We start from the raw sequence: 14793 nt of genomic DNA on the forward strand, positions 1-14793 counted from the left end.
AATTCTTTAAAAGATTTAAAAGAAAGCAAAAAAGAGTACTTCATTAAAATCAGAGAAGATAATTGGAGGACCAGGGTGCCAATCCCATCTCTGCCATCTGCTATTTCTATGATCAGGAACAATAGCTAATAGCTAACATTCATATAATACTGTCAGGTTTACATACTGTCAATTTATATAAATTACCTCATTGCATCTTCACAACAATTATGATTACCCCACACACACACCCCTTTTAAAGAAAAGGAAACTAGGGAATAGAGAGATTAAGTGATCTGCCCAGCATCTCTTAGCCAGTAAATGCCTGATGAAGAATTTGAACTCAGGGTCCCCTAACTCAAGTGTTTCTACTAAATCAAGTTGCCTTCTCCCTGGGGCAAGGCATTTAAACCTCTCTGGGTCCTGTTTTTCCTATTTATAAAATAAAATAAGTCGCTAAGGTTTCTTCTAGCTCTCAAACTATGATTCAATGCTCAATAGCATCTGGAACTATTATACATCTATAGCCCTCCTCCACTGCAAAAAGAGAAGACAAGATCCTTTACTCAATTCTTCTCTGGGACCATGCTTAGTCATTAAAATTAGAAAATGTTCAATGTCATTTTTTTGTCCTTTGCATTTACATTGTTATAGTCATAGTAGTATGTTGCACAAAATTACCTACATAGTAGGTGTTTAGTAGAAGACTATTAATAAGAAGTGATAAAGAGACTCAACAAGGTGGTAACAGTGAGAAAAGACTAATCTCTACAAATAAGGAATTTGTAGTTTCAAAGTGTACTATTAATTTAATATATCCATGCTTTTCTGGGACTGGATGTAACCTTCAGTAGTCAATAACCAATAAATATTTATTAAGCACCTACTATGTGTTTAATCACTAGGAATATACAAAAAAGTCGAAACCCTATTAGAGTTCCTTGAGAAGGTATTAGGAGAGACAAAGGAAAAAAAATGTGTACAAACCAACTATATGCAAGATAAATAAGAAATGGAAAATTCTATAACAAATATTTCCTGTTGAAGATAGGATCTTATTTGGGATTTAAAGAAAGCCAAGGGGAAGGTGAGGGAAAATGTGGGTGTGTGCGTGTGTATGTATATACAGCTATTAAATATATTTGTGGTTAACTATAGCTAGCCTGAGGGTAGCGGGGGGGAGGGAATGAAAGGGGGAAAAAAGCATAAAGTTTAAAAAGTACATAGTAGATAACAAAAGAACCACCTAAAAGGTATCAAAGAAAAAATGCACACTCATAAATATAATTTCTATTTTTATACATCCATTCTTGAACTGTTAATTTATTGTTATATATTCTGAATCCTCTCTGATATTCTGCTGGGCATATGACAAAGCTCCATTTTGTTTTATTTTGTTTTCCTTTTCTGTCTTTTCTTCTGTGTTGTTGTTTTTTTAATAAAGTGAAAATTTAAAAAACATACAAAAAAAAAAGTCAGGGAGAGTGGAAATGAGGTAGTTTCAAGCATTTCTAAAAATAAGAAGCTATAAATATTTAACAAGTTGGCAAAAAAAAAAAAATTAAAAATCCAATATTTCTTGAAAGCTAAACGTACTTGGAAACCCAGTTGAAGTAGGCTTTGGAACTCATGAAACAACAAAACAGGAAAAAGATTTTCCAAGAAAGTCATTCTTATCAGTGCCAAAACTCAAAAAGGTCCATGTTATTTCTAAGATAACATCACACAATGCCTCCTTGAAAGCAAAAATAAGCAATCCTGCTTCTTGGGTAGATATTTTCTGTGGGCTTTTTTTTTTCTTCCTCATTATCTTTATCAGCAGGGACATTTGCATGAAAACAAGATCATTGATCTCTGGGGATTCATCAGCTCCTGCTGCTTATTTTTCATCCATGTCATCCTCTCAATTAATACTAGGGAGAGGATTGAGACATTGAAGCACCAGATTAGGGTGTCAAATGAAAAACCAACCCCTACAGCAGATGACTATCCATAATGAACAAAAATCTTGTTTTTATGCAAATACACCATGGACAAGAAAATAAAAGAAGACATTTTCCAGAAAATCTGATACACATCAGTGAAATTATTTCTAAATTAGCACCTGTTTTCCACATGGCACCAAGATGTTTCTAACAAAAAGCATAATAGTCAATTAAAGTGGCAATCATCTACCACTAAACACTAGCACAGAAGTCAAATAAAACTGTAATTTCCAACAAGATGGTTCTGATCCAACAAGTAGCTCTGATCATTGGACTTACTAGTTGGCAGTAAAGATCATTTCTGTTGCAATAGGTTTAAGTTTAGTCTTATACCTTTCTGGAAACAGAGACCTCTTCTCTCAAAGTCCCTTCTAGCTTTGTATTTCTATACACACACCTCTTCAATATTCCAAAGTAATATGAAAACTAAAAATATGGATTTAGAACAGTAAATTCCAATTCTAATTTTTATTTGGAGGAAGTCCATCAAGAAATTCAGGATAATGGCATCTATTTCATATGTTTGATATAAGGATAAAATAATCCTTAAAGTACCATATAAATGTAAGTTATTATAAGATTTAGCCCTCTATTACTATATTGAGCCAAACAGATTTAAATTCAACAAAGAAAAATAAATAAACTGAGAGCTTGACAGTTGTAGCACCAAAAGGGCTCTCACCAAGACACTAATAATGTTTCGCTGTTATTAAAAATGTATCTGGTAGCTACTAAAAATTTTGTTTTGCAAAGAAATGGACTCATAAAGATAAAAGATCTGGTGACTATAAGACATTAACAACCAAAGCAAGACTTCCTTAAGGTACTTAATTATTTCAATCTCCATAATCCTCTGCTCAATATAGCAAAGAATATCACAGAATTTTAGCCCAGAAAAAATCTTTAGCAATCACTTAATCTAACAGATGAGGAAACTGAGATCTATAAAAAAGTGATAACAAAATTTCTGACCTCCAGAAGCAATTTAGCTGGAGAGATTAGACAAATACAGGAAAGATACACATTAATGTAAACTAATATGGAATAGAGCGCCAGTTACTATTGCAAAAAAAAATTTTAATAATAAACACTAAAAGAATTAAAAGGAGAGATCGTTATGATTGGAATCAGGGATGAACTAAGTGTTTTATTTTCATTGCGAGCATTTAGACCTCAGAAATCAGCAAATGCTACAAATCAGTTATGCTTTTGTTGATGGCTTAGACTTAAATGATGAAGGAAATGTTAACCAATGCAAATTAAACTAAAAAGCATGTCCTGTATAGCTTTCTTCCCTCAGAGAGCCAGTTGTTGAACATTTATCAGCACTAGCAATCTTTCTCTCTTATTTACAAAGTGTGAATTTTCTAGAATTCCTTTTCCAATTTTATAATAGTAGAGGAAAGAAGTATAATGAAATAGAAAACACCCAAACATAAAATGCATACTATCCAATAAGATTTTTTCACTTACATGGCAAGGAAAGGTCATTCCGGAGTCTCATACTATCACCACTAGACTCAGCAGTCTAATGTGCTGATTCCCAACAGAAAGATTTCTCACATTTTGTCTTACTTCTAATGTACTCACCATTCTAATTTTTAATAAAAATATTTCTTAATTATAAAAAAGAAATCTTTAAAGAATTATTACATTTCTCACTATAATAGATAGCAAGAACAACTATGGCCTGGGTACTTACACTCATCCAACCCCAGCTGATAGGCTAGATTCTGCAGCCCACGTACTTTCTCCATCAGGTTAGCTGTAGTGAGGCTGCCCAACTCTGAAAACAGAATAAGTATGAATTTAATATTGTTTTGATTTCCCAAAATCTATATGAATTAAATACAAGCCTTATCTTGCTTAGTCTGTACTAATAAGAGCAGAGCACATGTCCCAAATTCTCAAACTGAGAAAAAGGGGGTAAGAATTTTGTTAATTTTTACAACATACTTGGTTAAGTACATCCACTTGAAAGAGAGATAAGTCAGTATATAAATAGTCTCACATTATTAACATGTTCTATACTTGCATTTCCTATCCTCTGAATAGCATAAAAGTTATTTTGCTATTTCTGTCTTTCAGTTCATCCTGGAAAACGAATATAATGAAATTTTATTTTTTTTTTACATTTTACAAAACAAATTATTACAGGTATATGTTTCTATTACTTCAAAAAAAAAAAAAAAAAAAAACTACCCATCATTTTGTTGGTATTGTTATTTCCTTCCCTGAAAGGTGATCACATTTAGTAGACAAAATGCTAGAATTGTCTCTCCTGATATACAACTGTCTGGTGGCAGCCTCTTCTAGCTTAGCCATGTTGGTCCTCTGACAGCAGTCTGCTGCAAGGCACAAAGACAAAGTTTTTCTAGCTGTAAGATTTGTCACATCTTGCACTACACTGGTGAGGACAAGTGTTCCTATTATACACTGAGAAACCATTGCTATCAGCCTTTGGAAAAAGTACATAAGCTTGCTAATTAATCAGCAATGCCTCCAATAACAAAGGTATTCCAAGTAAAGTTCCCAATTTTTCTAAGTTAGATATAGTGGATAGAGTGCCAGACTTTGAACGAGGGAGACTTGGCTTCAAATTCCAGAATCATAGATTTTGAGAATGGTAAGGGGCCTCAATAATCATTTTAGATCAACCCATATCCTAAAGGAATCCCCAGCAAAATATTCTCAAATGGCAGTAACATAACACTTATTTGAAGGCCTTCAAGAAGGGGAAACCCAGTACCTCTCCAAACAATTGATTCAAATTTGGCCTAGCTTAAATTGTGAGGTTTTTCTTGGCATCTGACCTAAACTGGCTTCTTTGCAACTTGCACCCATTGCTCCTGCCTGGCTCTGCCATCTGGAGCAAAATCAGCCTGGCCCCTTCTTTTTATGAAAAACCTTTAAACAGCTGCTTCTTAATTCAGTTATTTCAGGTGTGTCTGGCTCTCTATGACTCCTTTTGGGATTTTCCTGGCAGAGATACTGGAGTGGTTTTCCATTTCCTTCTCCAGCTCATCTTACAAATGAGGAAACTGAGGCAATCAGGGTTAAGTGATTTGCTCATGGTCACACAGCTAGTGAGTGTTAGAGACCAGCATTTGGACTCTGGTTTTCCTGACTGCAGGCCCAGCATTCTACTGTGCCTCCTGGCTGCCCTACCAAAAATATCCCAAGTCTTCTCTTTTCCAGCCTAAATAAAGATCTTATTATAGCATGAACTCAGGCTCTTCAGCAGCCTGAATGCCCTAATTTAGGTATTCCACAGTTTGTCAATATCCTTCTTAAATCATGTGGCCCAGAACACAAAACTCCAGATAAAAGTATGAACACAGGTTTATTACTACCTACCTCATTCTTAGAAGCCATGTCCCTCCTTAATGGAGCTACCATCATCATCATCATCATAGCAAAAATAGATGCTTTAAGGTTTAAAAAATGCTGCAAATGTTATCTCATTTGACATGAGCTTTTGCTATATATCATATTACTGAGCTTGCAATTCACTAAACTGTCCAGATTTTTTTTTTCAGAACAATTACTATCTACCCATGCCACCCAATCTTACATTTGGGAAGTTGATTTTTTGTATCTGATTGCAAGACTTTACATTCATTTCCCCAAAAAATTTTGTCATAATTGATTTAGGCAAATCCTCTAAGCTGTCAAAATCCTTTGGATACATGCTTTGGCATTTACCACTTTAGCTTATTTCTCCAACCCAGTTTATTGTTATCTGCAAATTTGATGAGCATCACATTTATACCAATATTCAAGTCAATGACAAAAATGCTTACCAGACCAGCAAGCACAGATCTCCCTTATTCTACTTATCTTGGATCTTCTCTGATTATGATTTTTTTTGTTATTTTCATTGTAAAGTTCATTCTCTTGAACATTCCATAAGATCTCACATCTTTCCTCACTTTTCTGAAATCTGCTTTCCCAAAATCTAAGACATATACCCAGAGTTTTCCTCTATCACAATTTTTAAGAAGTAGTTATCATTTGTCATCTTAGGTTGTTAGGTTTGAGTCCAAGTCTACTGCTCTTTCCATTATGTTAAAAAAAAATTGTAGTGTCTATTCCCTTAAAAAAGTTTAATTCTTAAAAAGCAGACTTATCTTAATCTCAACTAAGTTCATATTTCAATTTTAATCTAATTTCCTGACAAGCATGGAATGTTTACTGCCAAAAGAATCACCAAGGGGAAGACATGAATAATAAAAAGATTTGCCTCAGTTAAAATTTTCTAACTGAAATTGGAACTAAAATAATCTATTAATCAATCAAAAAATATGTATTGACCATCTATGTGCAAGGCTTGGAAAGGGTTACAAAATGTAAAATACAAAACATTAGCTCCTGCATTCAAAACACTCACAATCTAATATTCTAACAACTGAGCACATATAAAAAGTGCTAAATGAATAATAAAGAAAATAAGTATTACTGAAGTTTAAGGGAAGCAGAAATTGCTTCCATTTGGTGTGGTTCATTACAACAAACCATGAAGAACTTTTTTGAGTTGGGTCTTAAGATTTAAATTTAAAAAGAAAGCACATTTTGAGCAAAGGAAACATAGAATGGGCAAAAATTCAGAGGAAGGAAAGCATAAACTGTAGTCAAAGGACTAGTCTGAGGATTCATATAGAGGAAGAGTGGGGAATAAGCCTAGAAAGACAAGGTGGGGCCACATTATTGATGGTCTTGACTTAAAGTCCATGGATTATCATCATTTCTTACCTTTCAGCATGTCAATATCATCATGTTCTAATTCAGCCATCCATTTGGGTGGAGAGCTAGTGATGGGCTATCAGAAAATAAGAATATATAGGTTAAGATTGAGATTAAGGGCTCACAGACAACATAAATGAATCCTATTCTTTGACAAGAAAATAATTGTGGCTTATATACTAAATAAGTATGAACGAAATTAAAGCTGGGAATAAATAAAGTTGTTAGCAAAACTAAAGACAAAGATTGAAAAGCGATCCTTTGCTTGGATAAGAACACCTACCATACAAAATAAGACTTCATCTTTAAATCAGCTTCTTCAGGGGTAATAATCAATTTAAGGATAAATTATTGTGGAACAGGTTGAATTAGCAGTAAGAGAGTCTTGCTCCAGTTAAGCCTACTCAGCAAAAAAAATCAACTCTTACCCTGAGTTCTATGAAAAGCTCAGCAAATGTTATTTTTTAACAGAGTTAAAGATTTTTTAAAAATCCATCAAAATCAGAGAATCCTTAACTTTTAGAAGAGGAAGAACTGAATAATCATCAACTTATAATTCACAAATTTAGAAAAAATTCACAACTGTCTAGGGAAAAAATGAGTATTTCAGTTTACTTTTTTCATTTTGCATGAGATATAAAAGAATATCTATTATTTACCTTCAGCATTTTTATCATTAGTTTAGAAATAAACACTCCAGATAAATACCTCAACAGTAATGTAATACAGATGATAAAACCACCTAAGCTAATCATTTTATACGCATGAAAATAGTAGGAGGCCAAAACTCAATTACCACTGCAGTAGATACAGATCATAATAATCTAAATAAATTAATTAGCTCAAATCTGGTCTTATGCCAAGTATCCACAGCCACTATCTGTATATGACATAAAGTAGAGAATACATCATGTATGACTCTCTCCAATGGTCACTCTCAAATCAAAGGGTCTCTCATATAATTCTAAAGTCCTAAGTGTAAAAACAAGCCTCAAAGCTTTCCCCAAATCTCTTATTTGGCTGTAAAGAGAAGCAAAATCTGGCTTCCCAATAGCCCTACTTGAACGCTGAAGAATGGCGTTAACAGATGAATTTCCTTCTTAAGGCCTTCTGATGCTTTGCTGAGAAGAAAAAAGATAAGTAGTTACTATACTAAAATGCCCTCAAGAATGGAATGTTAAAATCCCAGTGCAGGACATAAATGTATCATAAATCTTTTCACAATCACAGTTGGGACAAAAAAGAACAAAAATAAAGAAACAGCAAACAATCTTCCCTCCAAACTTATTCTGACATTAGCAGAGATAAATATCTTATCTAAGATATAATTTGTTTACCAATACATTTTCCCTTACTTCACTGAGAAGGACTGAAACAGAAAGTACTATTAGTTTGTTTTTCTATTGGTCTGTGTGAGCTAATACTAAAAGTACCTTTTTTGCCATCAGATGAGAGAATCAAAAGGGAGAAAAACGAATTCCCAAAGAATAATATCTTTTCAAGGCAGAATATACCAAAACAGAGACATAAAATCTTTACTATCTCAACCCAAAGCCAAGACACAAATCACCTTTAAAATAAGGAATAGAAAAGAAGTGGGGGGAAAAAACAACTTACTTGATTTTCTAACTCCAGTCTTGGCTCAGTCTTATTCCAATATTACTTGCCTTGCTTAAGCTTCTCAGGACTAAGTGTCAGAACTAAGATGACATTCACTTTTACAAGATAATCTTGTTAATTAGAAATCTTAAGAAATGTTTTTAAAAACTGAAGGGTTTGGGAGATAGCCTTCCTTTTTCCAACATATGAATCTTATCACTCTAAGTAATTTTGAAATTCTATGTCCAAAGAGTAAAAAGAATCATCAGTTAGTACCTATTATATTCATGGAATCATAGATGTAGAGTTGAACAGTACCATCAAGTCATCTAGGACAATCTCCTGGCCCAGAAAGTGGAAAGGACTTGCCAATAGCCAAAAAGGTAAAGCTTCAGTCAGAAACCTAGGCTTCTGATTCCCAAAACAGTATTATTTTCAATGTATCATAGAGCACTATAACAAAAAGGAACCACTTTAGAAATTTAGGTATTTTGACTTCTTTACAGGCTACATTATTTCCATTAGTTTCCATTAGTTTATATACTTATAGCCAAGAAAGGATGGGATTTGGACTTGTGATTTTCATTGATGAGGGGAAATTTTCTCTAACACTGGCTGGTACTTTCTCTGAAATTTGTTTTCTTAGAGCACTGCTCAAGACACTGTGAAAGTAAATAACTTTCCCAAGGTCACACTACTGGGCTACAAAGTTTATACTAGAGAAATGACTTGAATCTAGGCCTTCCTGGCTTCAAGGTCAGCTCTCTATCTCATGCTAACTTGGAGAGCAAAAAGATTTTCCAATATCTACACTACACATCATATGGAAGGTAATTAAGTTATAAGGAGTTAAAAATCAAGTACATATAAACACACTATACAAACAAATATTATACAGAAAAATCTTACAAATTCTGAAACAATATTATATGGAAAAATTTCTACTACCAAAGACCTCACTTACACTTTTGAAGGATGCTGCAAATTCAGCAACACCTGGCACTGGAAAAAAAAGAGAAAGATTATTATAATTCCATACTACATAGCGGTACCTTTTAACTTAAACACAATGTTTCAGTCCAAATTAGCTACAATTTCAAAACTAAGTGCCAAAAGAAAAAATTGTTTTCAGATATTTTCTTCTCCTCTCTGTATGCATTTATATGTAGATGTGAATATACATATGTATATACACATTATGCCAAGTATACACATGTACATACATACATGCTCTATGCATGCGTGTGTAGTGTTTGTTTACATACACAATAGATATAGATATGCTCTGAGATTATCTAGTCCAACACATCCCCCGCCCCATTTTACAAATAAGAAAAGTAAGGCTCAAAAAGTTAAGTGAGTTTGTTTTCAAAGCCTCCCTCAAATGACAATAATCCTTCAAGTATCACATATGAAAAAGAAACAAATAACTTACATTGTTCAGGCCAGAGGTCTGGCGAGGCTCGATCAAGTTTTTCAAAACTCAGCAAAGATGCTTCCAGGTCGGTCCCTAAAATAACACGTCCAGACATAAACAGACATTAGCCACAACATCTGTGCTATTTTATTTCAAGAAAGAGACTATATCAGAGTACTGGACCTCCATAGCTAAGAATAATGGTTTGGACCAAATTAAGATAGTACAACCTGAATTCCTTCAACTTCCTTTGCAAATAAAATCACATTACAATTTAACACTAAAAGGATATGTGTAAACCTGTTTTCAAGTAAGACAGTAAACATTTTTTTCCCATTACTTTTGAAAAACAGATAGATTGAACACTAAAAATAGACCCCAAAGAATATGGTTGTTGGTTTAGAAAAAGACATAACTTAATTAGAGACTAATGAACTAACTTCAGGATGAAATATAATTAATTTAGCCTTAAAACTTGAGAGGCATTGCCCAATAGAAAAGTGGTCAAAGGATATGAAGAGTTCTCAAAAGAAGTGAAAACAGTCAATGATCATCTTTTAAATTATTTTAAATCATCATTAAGAGAAATGCAAGGAAATGATTACATTTCAAGAAGTTATGGGAACAATAATTGGCACAGTAATACACCCTTTAGAGAGCTTTAAATATGTCTAACCATTCTGGAAAGCAATTTGGAATCATGCTAAAATGATGAAAATGTCCATACCCTTTGACTCTGAGATCATACAACTAAAACATATATTTCAAAAAGGTCAAACACAGAAAGGTCCAACATACACCGAAAAGTAAATGTATAGCACCACTTTTTCTGGGAGCAATGAGCCAGAAACAAAGTGGATATTTATCAAGCCAGAAAAGGCTAAACAAATTATGGTACATGTAAAGGACAATTAGTGTCCTTGAAAAACAAGTAGGAAAAATCCATAAGCATGGAAAGACACACTGGCACCAATGTGAAGTGAAAAAAGCTCAACCAAAAAAAAAAAAACCTATGTAAATACTACAACAATGGAAAGAGAAAGAACAAAATAAAATAAAACAAAAGAAATGGGGCACAGAGTACTACAACCAAGCTTGGCCTCAGATAAAACCTTCACTGCTGAGGTAGGGGACTACAGAGGTGACAGATACTGTCATAGTTATATTGTTAACTTTTTTTCTCTTTTGTTCTTTTTTAATGTTTGTTAGAAGAAATGGCTCTCTGAGGAGGCTAAGTGTGGGGGGGAAGCACAATCAAAAATAAATGATATAAAAAGAAATTAGCAACTTTTTTTTTCTTTTTAATTAAGGCAGAGAAGTTTTAGGAACTGAAAAAATAGAAGGCAGCTAGATGGCACAGTCTGGCCTTAGACATTAAACACTTCTTAGCTGCATGACACAAGGCAAATCACTTAGCCCCAATTGCCTCGCTAAAAAGAAAAATAAAAAGAACTTAAGGATGGGATTCTCAACTATAAAGCTGAATTAAGTGAATGAAATTAATTGAACTTTTAAAGTCAAGACTACAAATTTAGTGAACACAGATGTTAGAATTTCATTTTTTGTATAACCCATACAGGGATTTGACCAAAAAAAAAAAAAAAAAAATACAGGGAAAAACAAAACTTAACATAACAGAATTAAGAACATCAACATTTACAGCAGAAACTTCAGATTAAAATCCAAAATTAAATGAGGTTAAAAAGGAATAAGAATTTGAGCAAAGATCAAAGTAAAGAATAAATTTTCAAATCTAAGTATTTATATGGTTCCTGAGCTCCTGTTCCCTATCTCTATAATCACCACCTGAATACATTATAAGCATCTCAAATCCACTATTTCCAAAATAGAACTCATTATCTTTTCATCCAAACCTGCAACCTCCTGATTTCCAGATTTCCAGATTTCTGTCAAAACACCACCACTCTTCTAGGAACCCAGAATCATCTTCAACCATAGCCTTAGAGTTAACCTCAACTCTTTATATTCAGGCACATTCAACCAGTTAATTCTTGTGAATTCTACCTCGTTAGCCAGCACAGTGGATCCTGCCAGATCTTGAGTCAGGCAGGAAAATTCATCTTAATGAGTTCAAATCTAACATCAAACACTTCACAGCTGTGAGACCCTGGGCATCACTTACTCCTGTTTGCCTCAGTTACCTGATCTGTAAAGTGAATTGGAGAGAAAAATGGCAAACCATACCAGTATCTTTGCCGAGAAATTCCTAAATAGGGAAGTCAGTCATAACTGAATGACAAAAATAAAAGTCTCTTTCATACCCATTCAGTTTTTTCTTCACATAATAACTACCCTTACATAATTTGCCAGGACTACTGCAACAGCTTCCCAATTTGTCTCCCTATCTTCTATTTCTCTTCTCTCTAATTGATCTTCCATAATGCTGACCAATTTATATTCCTAAAATATCAATCTAACTAAATCATGGTTCCACATTTGCCCTTAAGATAAAGATCAAACACCTCTGTTCAGCATTTTACAACTTGGCCTACTTGCTATTTCTCATAAATGGTATTTTATCTTCTGTTTCTGTACTTTTACATAGTCTATGCCTCTTATGTGTAGTATTTTCTCTTTTCACCTCTGCTCCTGGGAATTCCTAGCTCCCTTTAAGACTCAAAAAGCCAAGGAAATAGTCAGTGACCATACTTGTGAATATGAATGGGAGGGAAAAAAACAGAAGCATACAGCAGAATAGATTAGAAATATAAATACATTAATTCATTGTTTACAAGAGACACATTTAAAACAGAACAGTACACAGAGTTAAAATAAAGGGTTGAAGCAGAATCTGTTATGTTGCATATTCAGGGAAAAATGTAGGACTATCAATCTCATGATCTCAAACACAGCAAAAACAAAATAAGACCTAACTGAAAGAGATAATTAGGGAAACTACATTTTACTAAAAGGTACTACAGAAAATGAAGTAATATCAAACTACATGGGCAACCGAGAGCCAAATTCATAAAAACAAAAGCCATCTACCAAGCAGTTTTCAGAAAAAGAAATCAAAGCTATCAAGTCACATGAAAAATGTCCTAAATCATTATTAGAGAAATGCAAATTAAAAGAACTCTGAGGTATCACTTCATACCTATCAGATCGGCTTACCTAACAGAAAAGGAAAATGACAAATGGAGGAAATGTGGAAAATTGGCGACACTAATACACTGTGGACCAAGTTGTGAATTGGTCCAACTATTCTGGAGAACAATATGGGAGTCTACCCAAATAGCTATATAAAACTGTACATTCTTTGACCCAGTATTATCACTACTAGGTTTGTAACCCAAAGAGATCAAAGAAAAACTCAGAAGGCTTCTAGGCACAAAAATATTTATTGCAAAGTTTTGGGAGGGTTTTTTTGTGGTAGCAAAGAATTGGAAATTGAGGGAATGCCCATTAATTGAGGAATAGTTAAATAAGTTGTGGTATAACCATGATGGATTACTATTGTGTTATATGACTAGGAAGATAATTTCATAAAAACTAGAAGACATATATGAACTAAAGCAGAATGAGATCATTGTACACAGGAACAGCAATATTGTAATCATGTTCATCAGCAAAAGACATAGCTATCTTGATCAAGACATGATCCAAGGCAATCTTCAGGAATCAAGATGAAAAATGCTATACACCTCCAGAATAGATAAATTTTGAGTACAAACTGAAATATAATATTTTTTCACTTTATTTTTCTTGAGTTTGGGAGACATGGCTAATGTTTTCCTTGGAAATGTTTTGTCTTCTCGATTGGAGGGAAGGCTCTAGAGGAAGAGAATTTATAACTCCAATTAAAAAAAAAAAGAATGCTTAAAAATAACTTTTAAAAAGATTTCAAGAGATCCTTCCTAATTTTCTCTCTCCTTATAAACACTGTATATTTATTTTTGCATACATCCTGTATTTATCTGTGAATGTGTTGTTTATGTTAGTTATTATATACTATGTAAATTCCTAGATATTCCTATGACCTACTATCCAGAACTTCCCTTCTATCATGTACATAGAATCACTGCTGTAAGCTAAGAGACCTTGGAGATTAATCACACCCGAGAGATATAAATTTTAACTATATCAAAAATGTGGGGGGTGGAGGAGGGAGAAGAGCAACAATGTGGGGGGAGGGGGAAGTTCTTATAAAAGCAATTTCCATTCTCGTAGAGATGGAGTGCAAGGTTTCCACAGCTTCTCCTTTCTCCAGTTTAATTAATCAACTCCTGCCAAGGCAACCGAATCCAACTGAAGGCCTTTAGGGATATTGCATTTCTTCTACGTTAACAATCAATCACTGGTTCTTAAATCACATTAGAGATCATCGGCTGGGAGAAAAAATAAATACAGCCACCCGGCCCTTCCTTTCCCCGCCTCCCACCTCTCTACCCCACCTCCTCAACCAGGCTTCTCTCTCTTCTGATCCCTAGCACACCAGCGTCGTCCTCCCCAAGCCGAGGAGGAGGAGGACCACCCCCAGAGTCCAGAAGGACGAATCTCCCCCGCCCCTTCGCGTCCTCCTCTCCTTCCCCAGCAATGTCTTCGCGGTCCGGCCCCCACTGCCCCGGAACCGCGGCTACTCCCTCCGCGCCAGCTGCAAAACCACCGCGGTGGGGCCCCCGGAGAGGTTGTGAAGGGAAGGAGTCGGGACAGCGGGAAGAAGGAAGGATGAGAATGGGCTCTGAGGGGTGAAAAGAAAGCCCGAGGTTGATAAGAAAAGAAGGTTGCCGGGAGAAGAGAGAAAAAAGCTGGAAAACCGTGGGCTCTTAGCCGGCTCCTACCGTCCGTGGGAGACGCCATCTTCCGACCCATGTCACGTGATAAAGCTAACCGTCGGCGGGAAAGTGAGGCGCAGCAAGCTCCGCCCCTGGAGCCTATCCCGTCCCCGCCCCATCTTCCTTTCCCCAATCAATGAAGCCTATTTTCTAGCACCGCCCCTTCTTTTCCCTTCCACCTGTTTCCCCCTCACCCCTTAGTCACACCCCTTGACTTCTGCCGATCCGGGCCCAATTCCCAGTTCTTGTTTACGTTCCGCCTCCCGGGAGGCGG

The 14793-nt window shown here is 35.0% G+C and overlaps 1 protein-coding gene across 4 annotated transcripts in view; it reads right to left on the reverse strand.

Moving 5' to 3' along the window:
• LIN52 (lin-52 DREAM MuvB core complex component) overlaps positions 1-14622 on the reverse strand; it is a 111525-nt gene extending 96903 nt beyond the window's left edge. For 3 of the 4 annotated variants that reach the window (XM_012547791.3, XM_031952534.1, XM_031952535.1), the window contains exons 1-5: positions 14526-14607; positions 9742-9816; positions 9271-9308; positions 6717-6783; positions 3667-3750 (exon numbers count right to left, since the gene is read on the reverse strand). In XM_012547791.3, coding sequence (XP_012403245.1) covers positions 3667-3750; positions 6717-6783; positions 9271-9308; positions 9742-9816; positions 14526-14556 — 295 coding nt within the window. In that variant the 5' untranslated portion in view covers positions 14557-14607. Of the gene's footprint in view, positions 1-3666; positions 3751-3793; positions 4059-4166; positions 4313-6716; positions 6784-9270; positions 9309-9741; positions 9817-14525 lie in introns of those variants that run through there. The other variant, XM_031952533.1, reaches the window with a different exon arrangement.
• Between the last annotated feature and the right edge of the window lie 171 nt (positions 14623-14793).

The sequence above is a fragment of the Sarcophilus harrisii genome, chromosome 2 (assembly GCF_902635505.1).
Source record: "Sarcophilus harrisii chromosome 2, mSarHar1.11, whole genome shotgun sequence".
Classification (NCBI taxonomy): Eukaryota; Metazoa; Chordata; class Mammalia; order Dasyuromorphia; family Dasyuridae; genus Sarcophilus; species Sarcophilus harrisii.